The 25,950-nt window shown below is 41.9% G+C and overlaps 1 protein-coding gene across 3 annotated transcripts in view; it reads left to right on the top strand.

The window, feature by feature from the left end:
* The window catches only part of fbxw7 (F-box and WD repeat domain containing 7), an 87,288-nt gene extending 63,212 nt beyond the window's left edge, over window positions 1-24,076 (top strand). For all 3 annotated transcript variants that reach the window (XM_068320780.1, XM_068320782.1, XM_068320781.1), the window contains 10 exons: window positions 4,005-4,087; window positions 5,776-5,917; window positions 8,803-8,937; window positions 10,888-11,011; window positions 11,198-11,334; window positions 11,888-12,001; window positions 16,540-16,721; window positions 17,781-18,006; window positions 19,053-19,263; window positions 21,387-24,076. In XM_068320780.1, the coding sequence (XP_068176881.1) occupies window positions 4,005-4,087; window positions 5,776-5,917; window positions 8,803-8,937; window positions 10,888-11,011; window positions 11,198-11,334; window positions 11,888-12,001; window positions 16,540-16,721; window positions 17,781-18,006; window positions 19,053-19,263; window positions 21,387-21,655 (1,623 nt within the window). In that variant the 3' untranslated portion in view covers window positions 21,656-24,076. The remainder of the gene's footprint in view (window positions 1-4,004; window positions 4,088-5,775; window positions 5,918-8,802; window positions 8,938-10,887; window positions 11,012-11,197; window positions 11,335-11,887; window positions 12,002-16,539; window positions 16,722-17,780; window positions 18,007-19,052; window positions 19,264-21,386) is intronic.
* The last annotated feature ends 1,874 nt before the right edge of the window (window positions 24,077-25,950 follow it).

A 25,950-nucleotide genomic window follows, 5' to 3' on the forward strand; every position in this document is an offset into this window, starting at 1 on the left:
GACATATAATGTCAGCGCTGCATTAAGTGTTGGAATATCACATCGTCCTTTTTCCTTCCTAGGAACTTCAGCTGCGTAAATAAACGACTGCCGCACCGAACCGGGGACGATCCGTTGTGATTTATAAGTGGGGGTTACCTCTGTGGTGAACACGGTCATTTAACTCCGCAATGCCGGATGAATATATGTGAATGTTTGCGTTCTGTACACGAATTCTTTCCCATCCTCTAGATAGCATGAGATCCTCTTTTGCCTGCGCGTTGGCACGATGCGCTCTTCACCTGCACAGCTGTGGTCCTCCCTTCCACACAGCGTGGATGATTTATCTTATTAGAACATGTATGCTGCACGCACTGTATGTGACTGCATATGACTTCCTCCACATCCTCTTTGGAAGTAGTAATCAGAGGAAACAAATAGATCTAGTTTCCTCCTGTGATCTTCCTCACTCTGGAGGGGTTATAATGCTTCTACATTATGCAGCAGTGGTTAGTTATCTCCCACTGACCAAAGTGACTGCCTGAGTTTGCCTGCATGCGATCAGTCTGCTGTCGCCTGTTGGAGTAGCCCATTCCCTGACAATTGTGCGTTTGCCTCAGGCTCCAACCACAGATAATGGGTCACTGTGTCAGACTGCATGAGGTAAAATATCCTCAAGGATGCTGCATTTATTATGCTGGATGGCAGCCATAAAAATCAAGCTGCTTGATTGGAAATGCAGACTACGAATAAAAATATAGAAGGGAATCTGCGATGCTGAGTGTGTATTGTAGATGTAGACAGGTAAATCACACAACATACAAAACCTGACCAAAAAACATGTGTAGCAGTCGCGTAAATTCTTGATTTGTGTGCATTTTTTGCAGTGTTGAACTTACTTGATTATTCCTAGTGATTAAGCGAAATTAATGTGTAGTAGAATTGAAGGATGACTCATTTGTATTCTCTGTGCATTTTCTGGTTTTGCTCATTCTAAGGATTTTTGAAGTCAGCCCCTGGAGCTCACTCTTTAATGGCACTGACAGAAACTGAAACACCAAGACTGATTTATTTGAAATACTTTGTAAAATTTCAGTCCTTGTCCTTTTTCTTTCCTGTAAGTTCCCAGTTCTTTCCAAAATGGCCTTTCGTCAGATGTGAGGGTTTCCTTGTCTCTGGCAAAGCTGATTGACATGATGAAACTGTTTCATGGTTGCTTGAAATGGTATTTGAAAAATGAGTGAAGATGTTTCAAGTGGCTGATGCTGCAGGATGTAGTCTGTGCTAGAAAAAAAAAAAGAAGAAGAACAGATTATGCAAGAAGGATTGCTGTCTTTAAAATATCATTAGCTCTCTGTGTTAGCCATCTGTTGTGTTTTTGGACAGAGAGGGAAAGGGAAAGCCAAGAGGAAGGAGGGGAGGAATGATTAGTAGTGATTTACAAACACTGCATTCTCTGGTTACCTTTTCCCAGGCCGAAACACAAGAAGAGGCTGGTTACATGCTGCTTTTTTTTTCTTTTCTCTGCAGCCGCGTTTAGTTTGAGGTTTTTCTTCACACACGGTGCCAGCCAGCACTCCCCCTTTTTCTCTTTCACACTCTGAAGCACGCGCACAACACACACACACACACACACACACACACACACACACACACACACACACACACACACACACACACACACACACACACACACACACACACACAAATAACATATGTGCACACACCCAATGCATGCATACACACACCCAGGCTCTCCTTGGCTACTGAACTGCCATTGCAGTGAGATCACTGCTTTCAAGAACAAGGCAGTTGGGATTAAGAGCCGGAATATCTTGGGCGCTCTCCTTTGTTTTTCTTATCAGTCAAACAAGGTTTCAACCATATACTTAAAATAAAGATGAGTTAAAAGTACGCTCCATAAGTACGTAGTTTCTGGAAACATTTGAACAGCAGTTGCACGTCTTTCCTCGTCTCTTAGGTTACACATCCCAGTGGTTTTCTATACATCTCCATATTCAATTACTCAAGATTTTCCCAGCTCTTCCCTTGATGCATCCTCTGCTGCTTTCCTCTGAAGTTGTGTTCCGAGGAGGAGCTCACAAATGAGTGGTCAGATCCATCTAATGTCTGGGGGCACCTAAGCTGCGGTTCACATTTGTATGCTAGTCATGTACACACACACACTGTAGAAACTAGAGGTTTGGTTGTATCATTTGTTTAGTTGCATTGATCCATGCCGTTCTGCACATTTAATACACAGGGTCAACCCTGCTTGGATAATGCAGAGGTGCATTGGCAGATTTCCTACTCATCATTCAGCATTTCTGAATTGACGGTCTCTGTTACTCATTATTTTGATGCGCTGTACCACCGCACATCACAAAGGGAGACATGCTATTATGGCTAAGCCCGAAGATTATGGAGTCAAACGTCCATTTCTGTTTTCATATCGAGCACACAGTGCAACAATGGACCCAAGATGTATCTAAACAACATTGTTTCCATCTAAATGGGGGGGGGGGGGGACGACGACGACGACACTGTTCTCAGTGTGGTTTCTGCTGTCTCTGAGCTATTATCAGTTCACACAATAGCAGGAGCACAGCTGGAAGTTATGCAACAAATTGTCCAGTACAGGTTGTGTCTTGCAGCTCAGTAGACAAACAGAGTTCACTAATTCATTTGAACCTCAATTAAAGTGTCAAAAACATATCCGTATGCCCCCAGAGAAATAAATACGTCAGTGCAGGAATAAATCATTCCTCAGTCTGTATTTTTTGCATTCTTCTGTTGCCCTCTTCTTCTCCCGATGTCCTCCAGCAAAACTAAAAAACAGTTTCCGCGTCAGAATCAGTTGTTTTCTTTGAGACTGAAACTTCAGGAAGTCTCTCAAAGCGTTAATTTAAATATGAAACACGCTGGATAAAAAAAAAAACAAACCCCAACAGCAGTCACATTGTGTATCTTTGCTTTTTTGAACAGATAATCAGTGTTCAGTTCCCGGACCAGAAATGAGGTAGTGATCACTTGCATGTGTGGTGAGACGCCTTGCTTTGCCATAGACTAGCAGACATGGGATGAAGAAAATTAGCTTCCTGGGCCTTGACACAGGCTTCTTTGTTTGCACATTAGAGGAGGTGGTAACAGAGAGGGTGGTGTGTGTGTGTACACGCAGGTGATAGAGGGAGATAAAGAACTGACTTGCTCTGTTTGTCTTTCTCTAGTATCAGTGAGAAGCAGACTTTGCCACCACCAAGGAATGCACTGTACCCTCCCTGAATATGTCGCTGTAGTGTGTGTGTGTGTGTGTGTGTGTGTGTGTGTGTGTGTGTGTGTGTGTGTGTGTGTGTGTGTGTGTGTGTGTGTGTGTTTGTGTGTCATCTGGAGTTGTGGGTGTGTATGTGTTATTGCCTCGGGCTATTATGGCATGTTTGGTTACCCAGGGATTACTGTTGTCAGTCGTCATTTACTTCCAGCATGGATAATTATCAAAACTCAGTACAACACTGTTTAACAAGTTCCTGTTTTGTATCCCATTATCTCCACAATGTTGATCTGCTCCATCTAGAACTGGGTCATCTTAGTAAATTGAATATCTTGCCAAAGCATTTAAGTTTAATTTTCTGTTTTGCATAAAGTTGTTTCAAGGCGATGAGTCTGTATTTAATATGCTGAATTTCAGACATAATGCTAACAAAAGTCTGTAACTTCCAGAGGCAATTTTCTACCTTCATCTGTGTTTTAAAAAACTTAAGTGAATCATGTCATTTCCCCAAGTTTTGCTTTTCAAATGCTGGATTCTCACTTTAAAGTGGACTTATAAAGGGGCAAAGGAGAAAAAGTCATGTCTTGTGTAAAATGCTGTATGTACTTACTCCTTCACCTAAGTGTTGCATCACCCACATGCACATTTTTTACTTGCTATTCACAGATTTCTGTTTTGTATTTTTGAGGACAACCTCTTCCAATATTGTGCTGTGATGGTTTCTGATGTTTGTCTTTTATCTTTGTCTTTTTTCCAGATGAAGAGAAAGTTGGACCATGGCCCCGAGGTCCGATCTTTCCCGTCAGGAAAAAAACCCTGCAAAGGCCCAGAATATCCGAGGTAAAGCAGCCCAGATTTAATAAATAAGGCCTGCCAGTTCCTCCACAGAGGTGCCTCCCAATTTTTGTTCTACTGCAGTATTCTGCAATTGTTCCCCATCTTAAGGCCAAAAACCTTGTAAATAAATTTCATTTTAAAGAAACGTATCCCTTCATTTTAGGGCTTTTCACATTTTATTATGTTAAACTGAAATATATCTCAAACAATACAAACAGGGGATAAATGCAAAGATCTGCTCTGTCTTCAAACAGAATGATGCTTCACAGCATGGTGCAGCTCTAGCATCCAGCCAGCCATCCCAGATGTTACTCTAACCCTGAATAATTAATGCATGTGTTTGCATGTAGCCGCATTAAAATTCAAACTGAACACAGCCACTTGACTGTAAGTGTGTTCATGTAACAGACTCCCTGTCAGCTCCCTCACCCATTAAAAATGAATCAGTAATGAAACGGACCCCCAGCTTTTCGTTTTTTTCCTGTCAGCGCTCAGAATCTAGAGTACTGCGGGTGCCCACTGGATGGTTTTTCCTGCTGCCCTTACATCATGAGGGCACATAGGCACTCTTTGAAGTCCTAGGTTGCTTTTCACATCCAGGTTCTTACAACAGGATTCTGGACCCGAACACAAATCTGTGGGATTGTGCAGACTTTGAAGTCTCTGAGTTACAACACATAACTTGGAAGTACTTTAAGGCAAATATTTAGTTTCTTTTGATTTTGCTGCACTGCATGTCATTCATAATTACTTTTTATTTTTCAGACCAATAGGATAAAAAATAGTTTGAAAGTAGAAAATGTTATATAAGCCATAAAAGCATCTGAATTGCTAAAACCACAATGTTTTATTGCAGTCTGATGTGTTTTACATTTACATTTGTGAATTAAGGCTTGAATTATTGTAAGTCACTGTCGGACCTCATGAGTATTGGTAATTTTTTTGGTTTATGAATAAAACGATTTTACCCTCATTATACAGAAACTGCACATCTATTTACTTAGTCAAAAAACTGTACGTATGAAAATATTTTGTGTTTAATTCAGGAAATTAGCATAATATAAATGAAAATTGAACTTGCCTATCAGAATGCACATGCTTTCAGCTGGTTTTTATTCAAATCAGTGACGGGTAAAATGCTTTTAGTTCAAATTGAGGACATAAATATTAAAATTAGCAATATTTCTATTCCATCTGCGGTTTTTTTCTTTCGTCTTTTTTTGGTTGGAATTTTTTCAGAGACAATGTCTACAACTTTGCAAGTAAAGGAAATTAGGAACAGCTTAAATCTATCATAATGAAGTTGTGGTTGTTCTCATTGGTGTTGCGATCTTTAATCCATTCACCTTTTTATTGCTTCTTCTGCTTTTGGGTGGCATTGCTGGAGCCTATCTCAGTTTACTTATGGGCAAGAGGCGGGGGACACTCCAGACGTGACACCGGTGCATTGCGGCGCCCCACGAAAGACAATCAACCACTCACATACACACTCACACCTATGGGGGCTTTGGAACAATCAATTCACCTGAAGCATATTGCGTTCTTTTTATATGTAAATTATTTCTATTTTATAATCTTGTTGATAGCTGCCACAACGCACTGTTTCCAATGCAAACGATAAAACTATTGTCTTGTGTTTTTTCTCATAATAGTTTTTTTTGTGAAAGGAGTTTCTTTTCTTTTGTTTTCAGCCCAACAGGAATTGTCCCGTGTCCAGCCACACCCACTACATTTGGCCACATTAGGGCAGCCAATGGTCAGGGGCAGCAGAGACGGCGAATCACCTCAATCCAGCCACCCACGGGTCTCCAAGAATGGCTCCGAACATTTCAGGTGAGCACAGCGGCAGAAGCTCATCAAAAAGCAGATGTTGTATCTAATCAATGTTCACTTAGTCTCAAAGATAATTGCTGCCTTGTTGTTCTGGCCCACCACATTACCATAGGCAGTGTAGCATGGAATTGGATTTAGCCATACCTGTTCAGAGATCACATGTTTTTGTGTCGATTTATAGTCTCTAATAAAAGATGAACAGATGTTGTATTTTTTTTGCTAGGATTAACATTAAGTTAATGCATCTTCGCCTATAACCACCGTATTATATAATTTAAACACAATATTCAAAGACAGCAGGGCAGACTCATGGTCTCATTATTTTACTTTGTCCAAGTAAATGAATGTGATTCTCTACAGCACCAGTGATTACCCCCATGTGTGTAGTGTAGAGAAATCCAAAATATTCACTGACTTAAATGTCATCTCATGATATAGTTTACTGTATTTTTTCCATATTTGTGTTATTGTATTGTTTTAGTCTCCGGAGTTACAACCAAACACAAACTTGTCCCACATGTAAACTTTGGGCACAAATGAAATGATTCCTAATGAAAATAAGATGTTATTTAAACATATAAGCCTTGACTGGGTCACTGATTTCCCATAAAATAGGTTACCTTGGAGTTTATTACCTCAGAGAATTTAAGCTCATTACTATGAATAGCTGGGCGAACGCTTTAACACCTCGCTGTTTGTTTTGTGCACATCAGTCCTGAGGCCAGGCCTGTCGCACTCACCAAACTGCATTTAGTCTCAGCCTAAACACACATTCTGTACATTCCCCATTCCAGTCCTGGCCTGCAGCTCTTATTCAGAAGGGAACACACATTTTCAAAGCGGCGACCATACCTAGGAAGAAATCTTTCCATAAAAACTTCCAAATTACTGGTGTAATTTTTGTGATTTCAGAGGTTAAATGAAAAACACAAGGACACATAATCATTGTTACACGACCAAAAGTTACGTAATGCATGAAAAGACTCCTTTGAGATTTTTAGAAATTATCCTATTTGTCATTTTACATATAGTTAGATGATAGGATTAATGTCACTAATGTCTTCTAATGCTGTAGCCAATTAACCTGAGCCATGATCTATCCACCTACCATGACTGGTTAAGATCATTAATAACACAATTGGTCTTGTTTGATTAATCCATGCAAACAATTACACGAAAAGCTTTTCATAATTTTATTCAGGGTTATGTATGGTATGTTTTTATGGAAAATAACCGTATGTCTAAGAATAAAAAACTATTCCTTTGATACAACCAACATAGCAGGTGAATATGTTTTCATTTTGAAGTAAACAACAAGGTGCAGGAAATTGCTATGATGAGCTTAAAAGATTAACCAGTAACCTCCTTAGTGTCTTTGTAGCCCAGTTATCCGTATTTTTTTCCCGTCACTCTTTTTGAAAGGTAACTAATTTGCCCTTTATGAAGCTAAGAGGGAGATTTTAAGCTGGTGTTTTTCCATGAAAGTCTGAAGTATTTTATCAGTGGCCCATCACATTGATTAGTTGATCAAAGGAGTGTAATTCTTGTGCATCGGTGAGCCATCTTGAAGTCCCTAAATTGAATTTCCCATTCAAGTTTCAGCACAGTTATTCCAGATGTTAAATCCTGGCTTGTGTCAGCCATTCTAGGAGATAAACTACAGTTACAGTACACTTCCCTGGAAACTCCTTGATTTCTGTAAAAACAAAAAACATTTGATACATGTTTGAATTAAGATTAGATTTTCTTGCAGAAAAGTTGAAAACATATTTCAAATATTCAAACTCCTTGTACACGGTTTGTGCATTAATGAATGCACAAACCGGATGGTTAAGGATTTACTTGTGGCTGAAACAGAAGACCTCAGGTCTAGAATTATGAACCTGCAGTGTTTGGAATTCTGTTTAAACAACAAATACTAATAATCTGGGGTAGAAAATAGATGTTGGGCATAAGTAGCACTTGCATTCTTCTTAATAGAAGGGAGGAAACCTCTGAACCCCCTTATTACATCCAGAACCTGCACCTCTGGTCAAAGCTTTTAGCTGCAAAATTACAGGTGGTTTGCTTTTGCCAGATTTTCCGTCCTGCCTCGTGGTCTGTAATCATTGTTAGATTTCAGTCCTGCTCAGAGGAAAACAACTGTGACTGTTTTGTCCAAAATGCAGTATAGCGCTATGCAGCAGCCTTTAACAACCGCATTTTCATTTGCAGAAGACCCCACTGAGTTGTTAATGGAGTCTGGTTACTCGTGTTCAAAATTTCCACTAATGTGTTGGCTGCTAGAAATAGGCGAGGGCTTCAAGCGATGCAGCGCTGCTGTGGAGGTCACGTAAGGCACACAAGGTTGTTAGACCTACTGCACAGGGAAGCTCTAATCATAGTAAAATAGGACGATATACAATTATGCAAACACTTCTAGTTTCTCCAAAGATAGATCAGCACATTCACTCCATACCGCCCCTCTGCAGTGTTTGTTATCTGCATTTACAGCTGAGTTGGGTGTGGCAATCCCAGTGGGGAGATGTAATGAATATTCATTATGGTGCGCTCATAGTGTGACATAGTGTCAGTGCAACCTTTTTTTGGGATTAAAGGAATGATATGCTCTGTTTGAAATTGTAGAGCTGAAGTAGTCGATACCCTGCAGCGAAATTCGCAACCATGAAAGGTCTCATTGATGTTAGTGGTGGAAAAATAACAATATGTTTGGCTATGATAAAGGCCTCTTACTTTCTATAGATGTCTAGTATTTCAGAATACAGAATTGTCGCTGTTGTATTCAAAACTTTGAACTCACTTATTGTAAACCACTTTAGACAGAAGCACAATGTGGAGCATTTGATTATTAAACCAGTTCATCTATCCCATCCTATCCTATTCAGAGCTGGACTGGCCCAGAAAAGCTGCTGGCGCTGGATGAGCTGATTGACAGCTGTGAGCCCACACAAGTCAAGCATATGATGCAGGTGATCGAGCCGCAGTTTCAGCGAGACTTCATCTCCCTGCTGCCCAAAGAGGTAAGAGTCCGAATCCCATTTCTTTGGTTATAAATTCGTCTTTAGTCCCCGAACTTCCTGTTCCTCTTCTGTTTGACCTGATCTCCTCTGAGAACAGCTGGCTGGTTCTGAATGAACATTCATGACAAAGACTTCCTCTTCAGCCCTCATCCTGTCACCAGCTTCCTTCATATCATTTAACGGCATCCATACTGGCTGTCTTGTTTTTGCTCAACATCATAACCGACGACAAGAATAAACCAAAGTCCCGCCGCTGATGATAACATCACATAAGAGGGTTTTCACTAAACAGACTCAAATCTGGTATCTGGTGTAGCTGATCAAATAGTCAACACCTTGTCACTGTCTGGCAGATGTTGAAAGGGTTTGGTAGCATGAAGTGAGGCAATAAGATGCAAGATTTCAAGGTGTCTGCACCCAGGTCGTGAGCCTTCTCTTTTCATTTTGTTTTCTTGTCCTCTTTTTTCATATCCTGTTCTCTCTTGACTCCTTTTCATAATCCTCTCTCTTCTCAGCTAGAGCTGCTGGATTTATATTGGGTGGCACTTTCAAGTCATTTTACCAGAAAGTCCCTGCGGACATACCATAGATATAGGTGAAATTGAAACTCTAAGGGGAATCTGCAGAAGGTGGTGTGTTGGTCCTAAGAAGCAATCACTGACATGAGGTCCATTCATAAAACATTAAGAATAACCTTCAGTCGGGCGATGACTGCCGGCTTATACAGGCTTTCTGGTGAGACGTGGAGGTTTGTGGGTGGAAAGACTTGAAACAGATCTAAAACTATACTGTAAAAACGTTTTGAATGTCAAGCACAAGGCGACCTTTCTTAACAACCTTCAATCAAATATGAAATGCTGACAAGGATGTGATGAACGGCGTTAAGCTGGATATTTGACAAGAAAAAGTGTCAAGAACTTTTCATACAGGTACAAAGACGTTCAAGTCATAAATGAGTCATTGTTGTTTGTGTTAACTGATCTGTTGAGTTGAGTGGGGGCCACACCTGTGACACCCCATCAATGCATCACGACCCCTGTCCTGTTTCTGTTTACACAGACAGCGATTCAAACCCCCTTACAGCTTTTCTAACTTTTCTCGCAAATGGTGAGGTGTCAGGAAGGTTGCTTGATCAGTCTTGGTCAAAGGGTTTTCAGATTAATCTGCTTTTTCATCAGTTTCTGACATTTAAACACCACTTGATTAAATGAGAAAAAGATCCAATGGGTAATGAGTCCTGAAAATAATGGTCAAATTAAGACTGGCCTAAAACTACAATGGAATACCTTAGTGGAATGGCTTCCTGCTTATTGTGGTCCTGCTGTTTGCTATTCAACCCCATCCTAATTAAATTGAATAAAAGAACAATATTTATACACAGGTTTGAGCTAATCCTACAGAATGAACCCAATAATCCTTATTTTTTTGTGATGATACACAGCAATTGGTTGACCTAATGGTTAATCCACTGCATTGTTTCATTGCTGCAGCGATGTGTGTGTGTGTGTTGACAGTATGGTCCAGATATATGCCTGTTTTTTTCCCTTAGTGCTCAGGGGTCCAGATTTATGTTCATTACACCAGGTTTGATGCCTTTATATTCAGGCCTTGGCTTAAGGAGCAGTAGCCCTGACATTATTACCTGTGATACAAATCATCTTTTGTATATTTTTTGCTACTCTTCCACAGAATTGTTGATTAAATTCTATGGTAATGCCATTGGCAATCCTTGTCAGTGAGATTTATGCTGTTAATATTGTGTACACAGTTTGCCCGGCTAGTGGGTTTCTCTGCTGTTAGTTTTTGTTGTTGTGATGCTGTCGCTTTAAAGTTCTCCTTCATGAGGTATTTGTACAGTTATATTCTCCTGCCTCTGTAAATAAAGGCTTCTCTTTGTATCTCCTTTTTGTGTTCACACCTCTTACATTCTTCTTCCTTGTCTGTCAACAGCTTGCTTTGTATGTGCTGTCATTCCTGGAACCGAAGGACCTCCTCCAAGCGGCTCAGACGTGTCGCTACTGGCGCATCCTGGCTGAGGACAACCTGCTGTGGAGGGAGAAATGCAGGGAAGAAGGTAAGTCAAAAGTCTTTGCAACAGATGTAGACAGGCATCATGCGGTTGCCCAGTGGGAGCAGTTTGAAAGCTACTGCTGCGGTCCAACGCTGAGCCTGAAGATGTGATTGTACCCGTTCTTGAAATGAAACTTAAAGAAAAAACATGAACCTGTTGGCTCAATCTGTCTCCGATCTCTCCTTGTAGGCATTGATGAGCCTCTGCACCTTAAGAAGAGGAAAATCGTCAAGCCTGGCTTCACTCACAGCCCCTGGAAGAGTGCCTACATCAGGCAGCACAGAATAGACACCAACTGGAGGAGGGGGGACCTCAAATCGCCCAAGGTAACTTAATTCTCGCAGGTAACTGATCTTATATCTTTGATAACTAATGGCCCTGAGTCACAAAAAGACTTTTTGATAAGGATTTGATGCGCGGAGTTGATGTGAAGTCAGGGTCAGGTACGTGCTCATGGTACTCGTGATGAATAATAATGCAGATAAAGGCTAGGATGATCTTGCTCCTTCAGGCTAAAGGCTCCATTTGTCTTTTACCTGCTAAGAAGGTTCCCATAAATACTGATAAGCATGCAAAAGCTGAAGCCTAATTGGCCTTGTATCCTTTAGAAATGGGCTCGGGTCATCTCAGGCCACCGCTGATGTAAAATTGTTTACTGTGCTCTTTATACAGTGTTTGCTGAGCTAGCATTTCTGTGACCCAGTACAAACCAGCGCGCGTAGGTTTGCTCAGAGAGATGTGTACACCTGCAGCACTTGACAACATTTTCCTCTTCCTCTCGTCGACATCCTTGTCCTCCTCAGTTGCCAGCAGTTTCTAAAACATCTTGACCTCTATGTCCATCTCACTACATTTTCTTTTATTTATTGCATCTAAAAGGTGCTGAAAGGTCACGATGACCACGTGATCACCTGCCTCCAGTTCTGTGGCAACCGCATCGTCAGCGGCTCTGACGACAACACGTTGAAAGTCTGGTCAGCCATCACAGGAAAGGTATGTGGTTTTATGTGGGTTTTTTTTATACTGCTTTTCCATTTCCTGTTTTCTTTGTTAGTCATAGTTTTATTTCTACATGTGTCGTTGTCAGATGTGACCTGATGGCATGTAATTATTTGCTCTTTCACACAAACAGCCTGGCAAGACTGCTTGAGTCTTGTTTTTCCTCGTACGAGGGCCTCGTGCCGCATGTTTCCGCTGCGTATTAAAAAAAAGAAAAGCAGCGGTTGTACTGTTGTGTTTGAGAGGGGGTTCAGAGTGTTGTAAATCACAGTGCTTTTATGCTTCAGCGCTGGATTCTATTTTCAAAAGACCTTTTGTTCTAAATATCCTCTGTTAACCGTTACAGCGTATTTCTCATCGCCGCTCTATTCTTTTCACTTTATCTTGGCAAATGAATGAGATACAGTTTGGCTGCGAATGGGGTTTTCCATTTCACAGAAAATAATTTTTTAAAAACCATGCAAAAAAAAAAAGGGGGGTGAGGGGACTGCTTCAGAAAAAATCGATATTTTGCATGATCCCTCTGTAGTAGGTTTCTTCTGGACACGGTAGACCAAAGACCATGCTTTCTGTTCCTGCAAAGACCCAACAGATAGAGAAGCTGGCATACCGCCCACTCGGACATGCACACATATCAGTCGCAACATTCGCTGATCTGAACACATCTCGCCAAGGTCACCCGTTAGGTGTGGCGTGCAGTTTGGCTCTCCTTCACCCAAAACACTAATATCTGGTTGACAGTTCGTTGAGTTACGGCTGCGGCGTCTCTGTATCGGCGGCGACTGCTGTGAATGAGTCACTTCACCGGCAGGCTCGACTGCTTTTCTGTGATACCACCCCGCATTCAGAAACAGTATATTGTCTGTGTTTTCTACAACGTTAAGCCATCTCAGAACTGTTTGTTTACATTTGTCGTGAAGAAGAGATGAGCCTAAATCCTCTTCTGTCTGGGTGCTGTATTCAGAGTACATCTCCTCTTTGGATTTCATCTCTTTGCTTCTTTAGCTCTCCACACCACAGAGAATCCCTCACTCGAGAGGGATGGCCAATTAAGCCCGGTTGGGTGAAGTGGCTGTCGAAGCCAATAAAACTGCTAAGTAGAAAAGTATAATGGGATTACCAGCACCTGCGTATACTTTTCCTCTCTACTGTCAACGTATGATATATTCTTTGCAAAAGTTGTTTTTTTTTTTAAAGACTTGATTACAAAACTAGGTTTCACAACAAAATTAAAGTTTGCAGTCGCCTCCTTGCTTCTCAGCGGAACATAAACATGTCATTTATTTTAGAATGAAATGAAGCAATATGGAGAGTTCGGTCTATTTATGTGCATATTTACATAGACATACACAGTATACACCCAGGAGATAATTATGCAGTGCATAATCTGAGTTTCCATATCGGCGTATGTAAATGACAGCAACAAGATTGTGATGATCATATGGCTGGGCTTGGCCCGATGCATTGTGGTGGACACAGTGTGGCCAACAATAGCCTCTGATTTTCTATAGCTTGACCAGCCTGGTGGGGGGGGTGGCTGAATGCGTTTTTTATCTCATAAGCCACATGCAAATATCCATCCGTCTTGACCTTTATATTGCAAATAGCCACAATGTTAGGAAATCCACCATATAACCTTTGTTTTAAAGGGTTTCGTTTGACTTTGAGGCTTTTTACCTTATAGATCAATCCTTTAAAGATACCCCTCCAGAGCTCAGAGCTAACACCACAGCTTGTGTCTTCCTCAGAATCGGATCAATAGGAGATGCAGAATGATGATCAGCAGAGACGAAGAGCTCCGACACAAGTCTTTAAATGTTTCCTTTAGATTGTAGATTCTTTTCCTTTGCCTGCATGTTCTGAAATTATATTAGTTTGATTTTTTTCATTCATCAGAGAGGGCAGATCCTGCAAATCTGCGATGACTTTGGTGGGCGATTAGAGATTACAAGGCTAATATGGCTTCTACTCTCAGAGATCAGCAGCTACATCTGTCCTTTTCTTTGCTGGAGAGATTTGAAGGGAAAGCTACACCTGCTTGTGCTGAAGGTAGAGAATTCAAATTACAGGACGGAAAAGAAATTGGTCACAGCACAGACAAGCTGTACCAGAGGTAGCACATTGTTAACCTCCTTGTTAACTCCTCCTCGGCCATTTGTGACGCTTGTACCCAGAGACCCTGTCGTCATGTTCAAGATCAAAAAGTTTCCACATATTGAAATGGGATTACCAATGCTATCATCTTATTTCTGAAAGAACTTTGCTATAATGTATCAATGAGGTAAGAAAATGATTTTGATTTTGGTGGTAAATATATGAGAGATGGAAAAAAAACCCCACAGGAATTTGAAAACACTGACACAGAGATTCAGTTGTTTTTGGATTTTTGGTCAGGAGGAAAGCTTGTCTCTTTTTGAAAGCCGGGTCCTCACCTGATGGAACTCCTGTCTGTGCTTGTCTTCCAGCATCTGTGAAACATGTCAGTCGTCCAAGCAAAAACAGACAACACACATCTCAGTACTGCAAAGATGGCTGCCTGAGTCACGGCAGAGGAGGGCATGCCCTTGGTGTTGCCTGTCGGCAGCAGCCTCAGCTGCCAGGCACATTTAAGATGGCAGACATGTGGACCACTGTAATATCCAGGGAGACCCGTCCTCTCGCAGATGCTTTAGTTGAATGGATACCAAAATTAGGTTGTCTTTTTTTAACCAATAGAGATTAGAGATTGCTTGCGGAGCTGTTGGAATACTTTGAGCTTGATTAGAGATATGGAAATTACCACTTAAACTGTCAAATTAAATTAAGGCCGTCCGGAATTCATCCACGGCTGCTTGTCATTGCACAAGAGAGGCTGTAATTTTGTGTTTGGTGTCTTCACCATTTTGATTCATCCACTGTATTCCTCCAGCACTTGTTTGTTAATGAGCTGGGAACATGGTCACATTTTGCGGGTGACGGAACACGAAGACAGTCAAATTCATTCAAGTTGGCTCAGTTGGCTCCAGGATCCCATAACAGAAAATAATGAAGTAATGCAGTAGTAGAGAGTTGATACTTTCTCTCTCAGGATACTGTGGAGTATATTACACGTATATTATTATTATTATATTATTGCACGTAATAATTGCGAGTTGTCAAAGAAAAAAAGCTGGTCAGGACTTCCATAGGATGTCCTGAACTCTGAGTCTGCTGGCTACTTTCCTACCTTTTTTCCCCCCAACATTAAAATGTCATTTAAGTGTCAAACATTGTGTGAATATCCATGTTTTTTTTACCACAAAATTGCCACAGAGGTTCATTAAAATAATGCAAATCTTTCACTCTTAGGGACAGACTCATTTCATGTTTGTTTCAGTCAGATAAAGAAACCTAAGCCCTTCACTTCAGGTATTCTCTCTTCCCACGCAGCGTTTCAGTGGGCGCTAATCACACACTGTGATTATTGTTCTTAGAACCTCAACCGCAAGCTTCTATTCACAAGGAAAATCTTGAATCCTTGACAGTATGAGTCACAATAAACTGCAGGCCTGTGCTAGAGGAGAAAAGCAGATACGTGTGACTAATGTGGACGGAATCGCAATTTAAATAATATGACACTATGCTCCACAAAGTCGCCATTTTTCTGCTGTGTTTTTTGTGTACAATAGTGTCATTTGGTCAAATGTCCTGTTATTATTTTCACTAGTGTTTAATGTTGAGAGAAAGGACCTCTGAGATGAATCGTGTCTGTCTTTTAACGCTGCAGCGAGGTTGATTGTGCGGTCGCGGCCACATTGGCCCACAGTTAATGAAGTGATTCTCTTTATCACATCACGGGGGGGAGGGGGGGGGTGCCGCGGCATCATCCTCCTCTTTCATTTGCTGCAATAAAACTTGTTGCCCTGCATCGCCGTTCAACGCTCGGCGGCGCATCGGGCTTGCCCACCTCTGCAACACTGAACCCGACTCAAGCACGAGCCGCCGCCGCCTTCCCCGACAGTTTGCTCCTCTCCACTCCCCAAAGAATTTTAATTTAATGCGTTTAAAATAATTAAATCGAGGGACAAATGAGACAAACTGTGGAGACGAATATTCAATTGATCAGAAAGATCTCCATAACTGTGGTAATCAATAGCTAATCTACCATCACTAATGAGAACGAATGGGCACATTTCTGTATTGAAGACAGATGTCAGGCTTTTCTTCAAACAGAATGAATCACCTGCTTTTCCGACAGATAAGTAAAAGCAATTATAAAACCCAGGGACGGATTTCATTCCCTGTACGGCAGCAGGTATGCAAGGACTGAATCCTCTTTCCGCTGAGAGGTCACAAAATTTTCATTTTACTTGTTCCCTTACCCGGCAATAGGAAGTCATATTTGGGGGGGCGCAATTTGATTTTATAAGATCCTAAACTCAAATGTGATAAAACTGAATATTATCACCCTCAATGTCTCTGAAAACCAAATTTTCTAACATCCAAAGTCTGCAGGGAAACTGAAGTAACACACTGTACTTAGATTCCTTTTTCTTCTTCTGTGGTTTTGCCAGTGTCTTCGCACGTTGGTGGGCCACACAGGAGGAGTGTGGTCATCCCAGATGAGAGACAACATCATCATCAGTGGCTCCACTGATCGCACACTCAAGGTCTGGAACGCAGAGACAGGAGAATGTATCCACACCCTCTATGGGCATACCTCAACAGTGCGCTGCATGCACCTACATGAGAAAAGGTACGGGACAGTCCGAATATCACGCCTTGTTCAAAAAATTGTATCCCCATTTTTTGTGTACTTTAGTCCGGTCTACATCTGTCTACAAATAACACGATACTTCTTGTTTGTATAAATTGTTCTCTTTTCACTCCCTTCAAGAAATCACTAACCATTCATCTCCAAGTCCTGAACGGTTTATTATGATGTCTCATGCGCTTTGTTATTAATAGAATCCTGATACAACAGCAATCTCACCGAGCAAAAAAGAGCATCTCTGCTACACGATAAGACGACGGTATCCTTATGAAAGTGAGCATGTGGCCTCGTAGTGATTTAATAGACCCTGTGAGCCATCTTAAGTGAACTGCTGCTCACTCATTCACGCAGCGTTACACTCCAGAGACTCAAAGTGCTCTTCTTGCCTTAGGGCCCACCAAGGTTTTTGTGTAACATTTGATTACTCACTCACACTGGAAATGATGCAAGCTGCAGGCAGACAGTCAATAACATATTGGTGATTTCCATCTGTGTTGCCCTACGAGGCATTTTATAAATAACGAGTATGTGCATTTTTATGACATGCTTTTTTTGTCAACTCAATAGTTTTCCTTTTTTCTCATGTCTGTCGGTTTTTTAATAATACCCTTGGTTCATATTGTTGACAGTAATAATCTGAAAGGTGTAAAAACTTGAGTACCCATCTTCCCTGGGGGGACTTTCCCTCTCTGCAATCTGTCTTACATCTTCCATTCTGGGTGAAGACACTGCTGCAGGGCGATAAATGGGTTTTGTGTACATTCAAGTATGAACATGAATGTGAAGCTGTAGGTTTTCTTTTTTGTTCGAGCGCTCAGAGAAAATGCCTCCACCTGTGTCATTGTTCTGCCAAAGCAGCTGCCAAAGTATGAAAGCCCGAAGGATTTGAAGTGCAGTGAAAACACCCGAATTTACTTTACAGAATAGAAGTTCTTAATGTTGTAAAGCGAAACTTAGCATACATTGTTAACCGTTTACGCTCTGTCTAGACACACATTCATTCCTGACTCTGTCTCTTGTGTTTTTTTTGTTTCTTTTCAGGGTGGTCAGTGGCTCTCGTGACGCCACGCTACGTGTCTGGGACATAGAGACGGGTCAGTGTTTACACGTCCTCATGGGCCACGTGGCGGCGGTGCGCTGCGTCCAGTACGACGGGCGGCGGGTGGTCAGCGGTGCCTACGATTTCATGGTTAAAGTGTGGGACCCCGAGACGGAGACCTGCCTCCACACGCTGCAGGGCCACACCAACAGAGTGTACTCGTTACAGGTGAGCTGCTAGAGGCACAAAGTCACATTTGTGCGTGTCTGACTGTGTGTGTGCCAACGTTGTTCATTCAATTCGACAAATCATTTAGAGATCAGTGTCCCAAGTACTGAGAATGGATGTTACTTGAATCAAAAGAACGTGTGTGAAAGAATACAGCATGATTAGGTTTCTTCAACCTTTTGTTAAAAAACAAAACAAGAACTAGAGGACAGTCTCAAATAAAAGCCGTATTGTTTTAACACTTTCGTTCTTATAAATGTACCTTCAATCCTTCAGCTGATGTCATAACTAAACAAGACTTTACATCAAGAGTCACGTTTTCTCAAGTGCCTTTTTTACACTAGCCATAATCCTGGAAACTAATATTAGTATTGTTCATTTAATAAATGTTAAGTTTGGCAGTGAATTATTGAAAACAACGTATCTCTATGAAAAACTAATTTGTATGGTGTAAGTTGTTTTTTTTTAATTTAGTGATTCTAGGACAGTGAACCTCATCAATATGTACAAACTGCATGTACTAGTATTTTATTCAGGGGGTTTCTTTTCAAACACGACCCATAAAAAGACAAGTAAGTCAGGCTCGCCTAATGGCACTTATGTTTTTCTCCTCTTTCATAATGTTTAATGTATCGTCTCTAAATGTGCGTATGTTCATTCTTCGTCCTCTAAGATGTCCTCTCACCCACTCAGTGTGATTACAGTGCACTTTAGCTGGTGCCATCACCAGAGATGTGAGAGGAGGCTGTTTTCTGCGCTGATAGATTGTTTTGTTTTTTCTTCTTCTGACCAAACTGCATCGTCAGGCTTTTAAAGTGTTGATGCTCTACTATTGGATGTGGGAGTAAAAAGAAAAACTTCACAGATCAATAGAATTCATTTATTTCAATGAGTTTAATCTTAAGTTTGTTAATAGAACCGAAGGGCGCTGTACAGGTATCAAAAACTTGGGATTGAGTGAGCCGAGCGCCTCAAACGAGTTCCATCAGCAGTCAGTCTATCAGTAGGAAACGTCCAGGCTGATTTTCTGTGTGTTTCCACTCTAGTTTGATGGCATCCATGTGGTGAGCGGCTCTTTGGACACGTCTATAAGGGTCTGGGACGTGGAGACGGGAAACTGCATCCACACTTTAACTGGGCATCAGTCCCTCACCAGCGGCATGGAGCTCAAAGACAACATCTTGGTCTCAGGCAACGCAGATTCCACTGTCAAGATCTGGGACATAAAGACGGGCCAGTGCCTACAAACATTGCAAGGTGAGATCGCCATGGCAGCAGGATTGATTTTATTTAAGATGTGGAAGAGTTAGATCGAGAATAATTTAACTAAAATAAGAGTTTGTGTAGAAGTGGATATTTCTTTTTATTGAACAGCCGAGCAGATATTCTTAAATGTTTACACAAGTAGCATCTTATTTATATCACGTCTACAGTTACTGTTAGAACAGATGGGGAATCGAGTGTGATTTTGGGCTGTACTCACTGAGATGGGAAGCTGTTTCAACATCCAAGGCCTGACTCTATTTAATCTACCCATCTTCACATGTGTTATATGATATAGGAGCGAGTTCACACTCTGCATCAGACCACAGCGGTTCTTAATTCCAGGGGACACTTCTGCAGTTGCCGGGCGGCGCTTTATTCGGAATAAAAAGTCAAATAATTCACATGTTGAATCAGGTGTGGGAATTAAGAGCGGGTGAACCCTAGTTATCAGTGGTGGTCGTGGTTTGTTTGTGCTTGTCGACACCTTTTAGTCCTGCCGGACCTGATTCTGGTCTAATTTCCTTTGTGTCTGTTTGAATAGTTCAAACTCCATCAGCAGCGCCGGTGCCTGAGAGGAAATTGTAAAGCCTTTGCTAAATATCAGCAGCCCCATCCCTAAATGCCCTCATTAGGGAACTGCAAACCTATACGCTGGCCCCCACTCCTCTCCCGGAGTAATAGGGTTCCCTTAGTGAGAATCTGAAGAGAGATGGGAGGAAAAAGGAGGCATGAAACTGAGAGGGGGGGTGGGTGGGTGGGTGGGTGAGCCAATGCAGGAGGACTCAGTGAACTTTGTAGGTCACATTAATTTGGTCAGCGGACAATATCTGCCGTTCATTAGTGCGTTTGATAAGACAATGAGCGGACAACGAGGTCGTCGCTGTCCGCTAAAGAAACTGGAGGTAATGATGGAGCAGGAGGCTTTGTGGCGCTAATGGAGGCAGGAATGTTGGAGGTTGGTGAGCAGGGTTGTGTCTCCGCCGTAAACAAGACAGCTTTCCAGCAAACCAGAAACAGAACCGGACGGGATTTCTCGCGCTTGTTGACGGCGAGATAAAAGGAAAATTTTCTTCCGTAAATGGACTTTGAAAGCGGAATGATTAGCGTCAGTGAAATAGATGCTTCATTTGCCAGCACTTGATTCTGTGCTTGTTTTTTTTTTTTTGTGCCATTCCCTTTAATTTCATTAAGACTTGATTGTCGAGCGTTTGGGGAAACATAAAGTCATTGCACAAATACGGTCTCAAATTAAATCAGCCCAGCGAATGCAATAAGAGTCCCCAACTTTAGTTGAAGTCTGGTCTCCTGCCAGCTGTTAGCGTAAGGACACCAGCTGGAGACGTAGCTGCAGCTGCTTAGCCTCCGTGATGGTGACGTGTTGCTTCATCTTCTCCTGAACACCTGATTTCACTCGAACCCATCCTTTACCTGTCCACTCGGCAACACCCCAAAACCGCCTCTAATTAAACAGGAGTTCTAGTGTCCGGATACGAGACCACCTCCGTTAAAGCGCTGCTGCTAAGCCTCTTAACTCATGATTGGTATCCTTAGAATTTGTCAGCCTGCACAACATTGTAAGTCATTAGAAATGGGATTTGCTGTGTGAATGTTAGCAGTGGGGGGACGTTTATTTCAGGAGATGTGCTCTTACTTTGCTATTAAATGTTGTCCAAACCTATCTAATTAAGCAGGAAGTCCTAACGTGCAATCAATCCCTTCCATTATTATTTCTACCTCCAAAATAAATCATTCGATGCATGCTGGACTAAATGTCAGAGTGAAAGACTGTAGAATACGGCGCCGTTTCTAGACATTGGGCGATAAATGTCAGCTCACTGAGTAAAGAGCTGACATTTTTTCCTCTCAGCACAAGTTATTTTGAGGTATGCGTTTGATTGCTGCTGTTAAGTTGCTGCCACGACTGCTTCCTTCCCGGACTACCAGGAACCTCGTGGGGGACAGGAATTAGTTGTTTAAGGACTAAATTTCTCTAGTAGAAATCCAGGTATTATTCCCACGTACCTATAAAAGGTTCCCGCAGCGGTGGAGGATTTGTTCTCCTTAGCCTCTCGCTGTGTTCCTCTCACCAGCTTTGTTTTCCATTGTGTGCTCAGGTCCCCACAAACACCAGAGTGCTGTGACATGCCTCCAGTTCAACAAGAACTTCGTCATCACCAGCTCGGACGACGGTACGGTCAAACTGTGGGACCTGAAAACGGGCGAGTTCATCCGTAACCTGGTGACCCTGGAGAGCGGTGGCAGCGGCGGCGTGGTGTGGCGAATCCGGGCCTCAAACACCAAGCTGGTGTGCGCGGTGGGCAGCCGCAACGGCACAGAGGAGACCAAGCTGCTGGTGCTGGACTTTGACGTGGACATGAAGTGAGGAGGGTCACGGTAGGGACGAAATGAAGAGAGCAGCTCAATGTGAGACAAGAAGCCGAGAGGGCCGAAGACAAGAACTCTTTACCCAAATGTGCAACATCCACCACCACCACCACCACCACCACCATCACCACCACCAACAAGCGAGCCGTCCTCTTCTCTACTATCACCTTCAATCCGGGCAAACGTTACCCTCAGAGCCACAGACCGTCACATGCTCAGCCCCCTGCTTTCAAGCCCCTACTGCCAGGACGAGGTGGATTTCAGGCCGGAAACAAGGCGGCGGCTGGTGGGAGGGGGGGGGGTGGAGGCACGGCCAGTCCATCCCTCGAATGACTGGGAGAAAGAAGACAAAGGAAGAAAGGAAGGATGACTGAACTCTTCAGAGGCGACTCTCAACCCTTTCGGTTCGGGGGTCATCTTCGTACAGAGACTTGGTTTCGCTCAAGCCTGACAGATTTTGAGATGTATAGAGATATATTATTTTTTAAAGACCCTCCCCACCCCTTCCCTTCCCTCCCCTCCTCCCATCAGTGCGCGTCCACACACACACACACACACACACACACACACACACACACACACACACACACACACACACACACACACACACACACACACACACACACACACAAAAACGCTTTCAATGGCCGACTGGAAAAATGGACAGGGTTGAGGAAGCTAGTAAATATTTCAAGCTAAATTTTCACACAGTTACACCTAAAGAGCTGCTTTGTTGTACAGGAGAGGAAGCGATCGGAGGGTTCGGCCTGCAATCAGGCTCGTTTCTTTTCACTCCATGTTTATTATTGTTCTCCACTCAGTTTCAATAGTTTGATTTCTTTACAATATCGCACACAAACACAACTGTGAATTTCAATATGTTTTAGGTATCATATGAAAGGGGTCTCTCATGTTTTGTTTTGTTTTTTTCTTTCCTTGTGGTTGCCAACAGCAACAAGTCCCAGTATTAGAAAGCTGCTCTGTTTAGATTTGCTGTCTCAAGGTTTGTTTTTTTTCCCTTCTTTTTTCTTTTTTTGTTTGAATTGTTTGTTCTTCCTTTCTATTTTCTACATGCCTTGGTTTTTGAGCTCCGTCTTTACGTAATCATCAATGCTGTCCAGAATCTTCAGAGTCGAGCAGGGAGGTTTCCTCAGTGCTGGTGCTGCGACGAGAGGAAGGAAAGGTCCTTTGCTCTAAGCGCTGCGGATTAATGCCCCTGAACCCTCGCGGCTCCTTCCCCTCTACTGTTCTCCCTCGGTGGCCAAACTGTATTTATGCTGCTAGATGAATGGGAAAAAAAAAAAAATGAGCGAGGGAACTTTTACTTGCTGCGACGTTTTAGTCCCAGGCAAAAATTCCAAATTGAACTCTGTATGTTTGGACTTAAAGAAACAAAATATGAAAAAAAAAAAAAGAAAGAAAGAAAGATCGGACTTTTTTTTTTTTGCTTTATTTTGTTTTTTTGCCACTGAAACTTGAGCCAAACGTGCCTCTACGAGGCTGAGAGGAGGTAGTATGTCTGACAGAGTACTGATGGGATCGCCTACAGAGAGGAAACAAGGACGTGTACACTGTTGGCGTGTGTGCGTGCGTGTGTGTATGAGTGCGTGTGTTAGCGTGTTGGGCAACTTGTAAACACATTCCTTGGGACAAAGCTCTGTCAGCCTGTTCTATGGGGAAATGTAAAAATGCCGTGTGGACTGGCAAAGAAAAAAACAAACAAACTAGCAGACGTATCGGTTTTAACACCTGAGTGAAAGAACTGTCCTTACCCGTGTGTGATTGTTGTTCCATTCAAAGATGTCTGAAGCAACGGAGGAGTCCATCACAAGCATCAACTGACAGGTGGAGCTGCCAGGAGTCTTAGTGTTACATGTGCTGCAGTCCAAATCATTGGGGCGGCTGCCCTGCGACGGTCTCAGACTCGTGGATCGTCAAGTGGGGGGAAAATAAAAACGTTAAGGCAACAAAAACTTTGTAGCCAAAAGAAAATCGTCTCAATCTCCAAGAGTCACAACTCAAACCGAACTGTGAAAGTGGTATAACACTGTATATTAAAAAAGAAAAAAAAACAAAAAACAATCTCGCTCTATCTCCTCGTTGTTTTCTCCCTGTTTTAATTTATGATCTGGTTTGAGAAATCAGATTTGTTGCAGGTGTTTTATTTTTCAGTTCATGTAAACTGCCTGGCAAAAAAAAGAAGAAAAAAAAAAAAGAAAACGGACAGAAAAAAAAACAAAAAAACAAAAAACCTTAAAGGGATTGTGTATTTGTTTGATTCACTTAGAATTTTATTTTCTTATAACTTAAGTGCAATAAAATGTGGGTTTCTTTTTTCATTTCAAGCATATCAGTTTTCTGTTTTTGTTACCTGTGTGAAGGCATCTTATATGTTCAATAAAGCAAATTATTTGGTTAATTGCATCCACAAGGGGAATACTTTTTAGATTCATCAGAGAGAAACTATTGTATGATAGACATTCATATTAACTAAAACCAGGAAGTATTCCTTAGGTGAGAGTCTCTGTAATGAGCCAGCAGTGCCTTCAATGTTTTATTCTCTAGACCAGTACTTTTACTTTTTTTTTTATAGCTTACATTCATTTTCTTACCTAACAAATCCTATTAACCCATTCATGATAGAGGGAGGTGGTTCATCATCCAAAAAAACCCCAAAAAAGACAGTTCCTCCTGTTCCAGTTGCAGATTTGCTGCTCATATCAGAAGACCCGAGCAATGTGATGATATGACTTGGAGCTCTTAATACGAAGCCAGGGGATTTTTCACTATTCTACTCATTATTGGTGAATAAATATTCAACAGCATGATTTAAGATGCTGATGGACTTTTGCATGAAAGAATACGGGTGATCTGAAGCTGTTTTTCAGAGCAAAAAAGCCAACTTGTGATACCAAACTCTTAAAGGTCAGTCTTTCCTGTTTCATACTTTACAAAGAATATCTTTGAACGTTGGACAGACCAAAACATTTTTTTAAATGGATCACCGTGGGCTCTTGGTTTGTAAAAGGGCAGCCCAGTAATGGGCCTTTCTGCACCTTTTCACCAGCATGGATGGCCGCTTTGACTTGAGAGAGAAATCTGCCACTAACACTCGCTGTTTATTTGAATGTCGATTCAAATTCGTTTGCAGATCAAACCTTTATTTTCTTGTTACACGTCGAGAGGAGCGTACGGAGGTGTGCGTTCTGTAATTGCTTTCTGGGTTTGTGAGTGTTCTGTTTTCACGGCGATTAAAAGGCTTTTTGAACACAGCGTGACTCCGAGAAACAAAAAGTCAGAATCAAGAATTAGAAAAACACATAAGGAATCATTTGTAATCCCAGTGTTTTGGTTTTTTTTTACTAAATACAATTCTATTCAAAGAGATTAATCTACCCCCTGAAAACAAAAAAATATTTTCTCAAATTTCTTCATTAGTTTCTCTTGTTTTGGAGCTTTTTAAGATAATTTATGCAATTTTTGCCTCACTGAAGCCAAAGAGAAGAACTTGTTGCTTCCATGCTGCACTGTTTGAAGCACCATGAAGGAAACCAGTTTGAATTTGACCCTCTGTGGGGTTTTTACCCATCGGGTGTCATTTATATCGCGACTGAGCCCACATCGCTCGCTGCAGCAGCCCTGTGGATTCCCTGCTGCCTGTTGCCTAGCGATGGCTCGGGCCTCGCTCCTCTTGCAGTATGGATGGTATTGTGAGGAGGCAGTTAGTGCTGCACATCCTAACATGAATGGACGTGTGGGGGAGTTTCCACTTTGGTTGGCAAGGTTACTCTGAGCGCCTGTTTGTTCCCGGGTTTCACTCATCTGTTGTGTAAACAGCAACTCCGCTGTTGGGTCATGGGGGGGCCTTGAGGGTGGGGGGGTGTCTTGTGTTTTGCTTCGACTTACTTTCAATTGAGAAGGTTTTCGTTTTCGGTATTTTTTTCTAGCAGATATTCTCCACTGCAAGCCTCCCCGAGTAGGGATGTGCTGTTTTTCCTCTATTATATAGCTGCAAATTTCATATATCTTAATAATATGATAACTTTATGTTTTGGAACATGAATTTTAATCAGATTTTCATTCATATACTCAATGATTTGATTTGAGATCCTTTATAAATGAGCCCTTGTAAAGGTGCGGTGTCACAATTTTCATTTCCATATCTGGGTAAGAGTCCTTAGACGCTCTACAGCCAAAGTGAGGATTCACAAGCAGATGAGTTTGGAAAAATAAGTTAATACAAAAAGTTGAAGAAAGGCAGGAAACATCTGTGCATTTGATGCAGCCAGCATA

The sequence above is a fragment of the Antennarius striatus genome, chromosome 8 (genome assembly GCF_040054535.1).
Source record: "Antennarius striatus isolate MH-2024 chromosome 8, ASM4005453v1, whole genome shotgun sequence".
Taxonomy (NCBI): Eukaryota; Metazoa; Chordata; class Actinopteri; order Lophiiformes; family Antennariidae; genus Antennarius; species Antennarius striatus.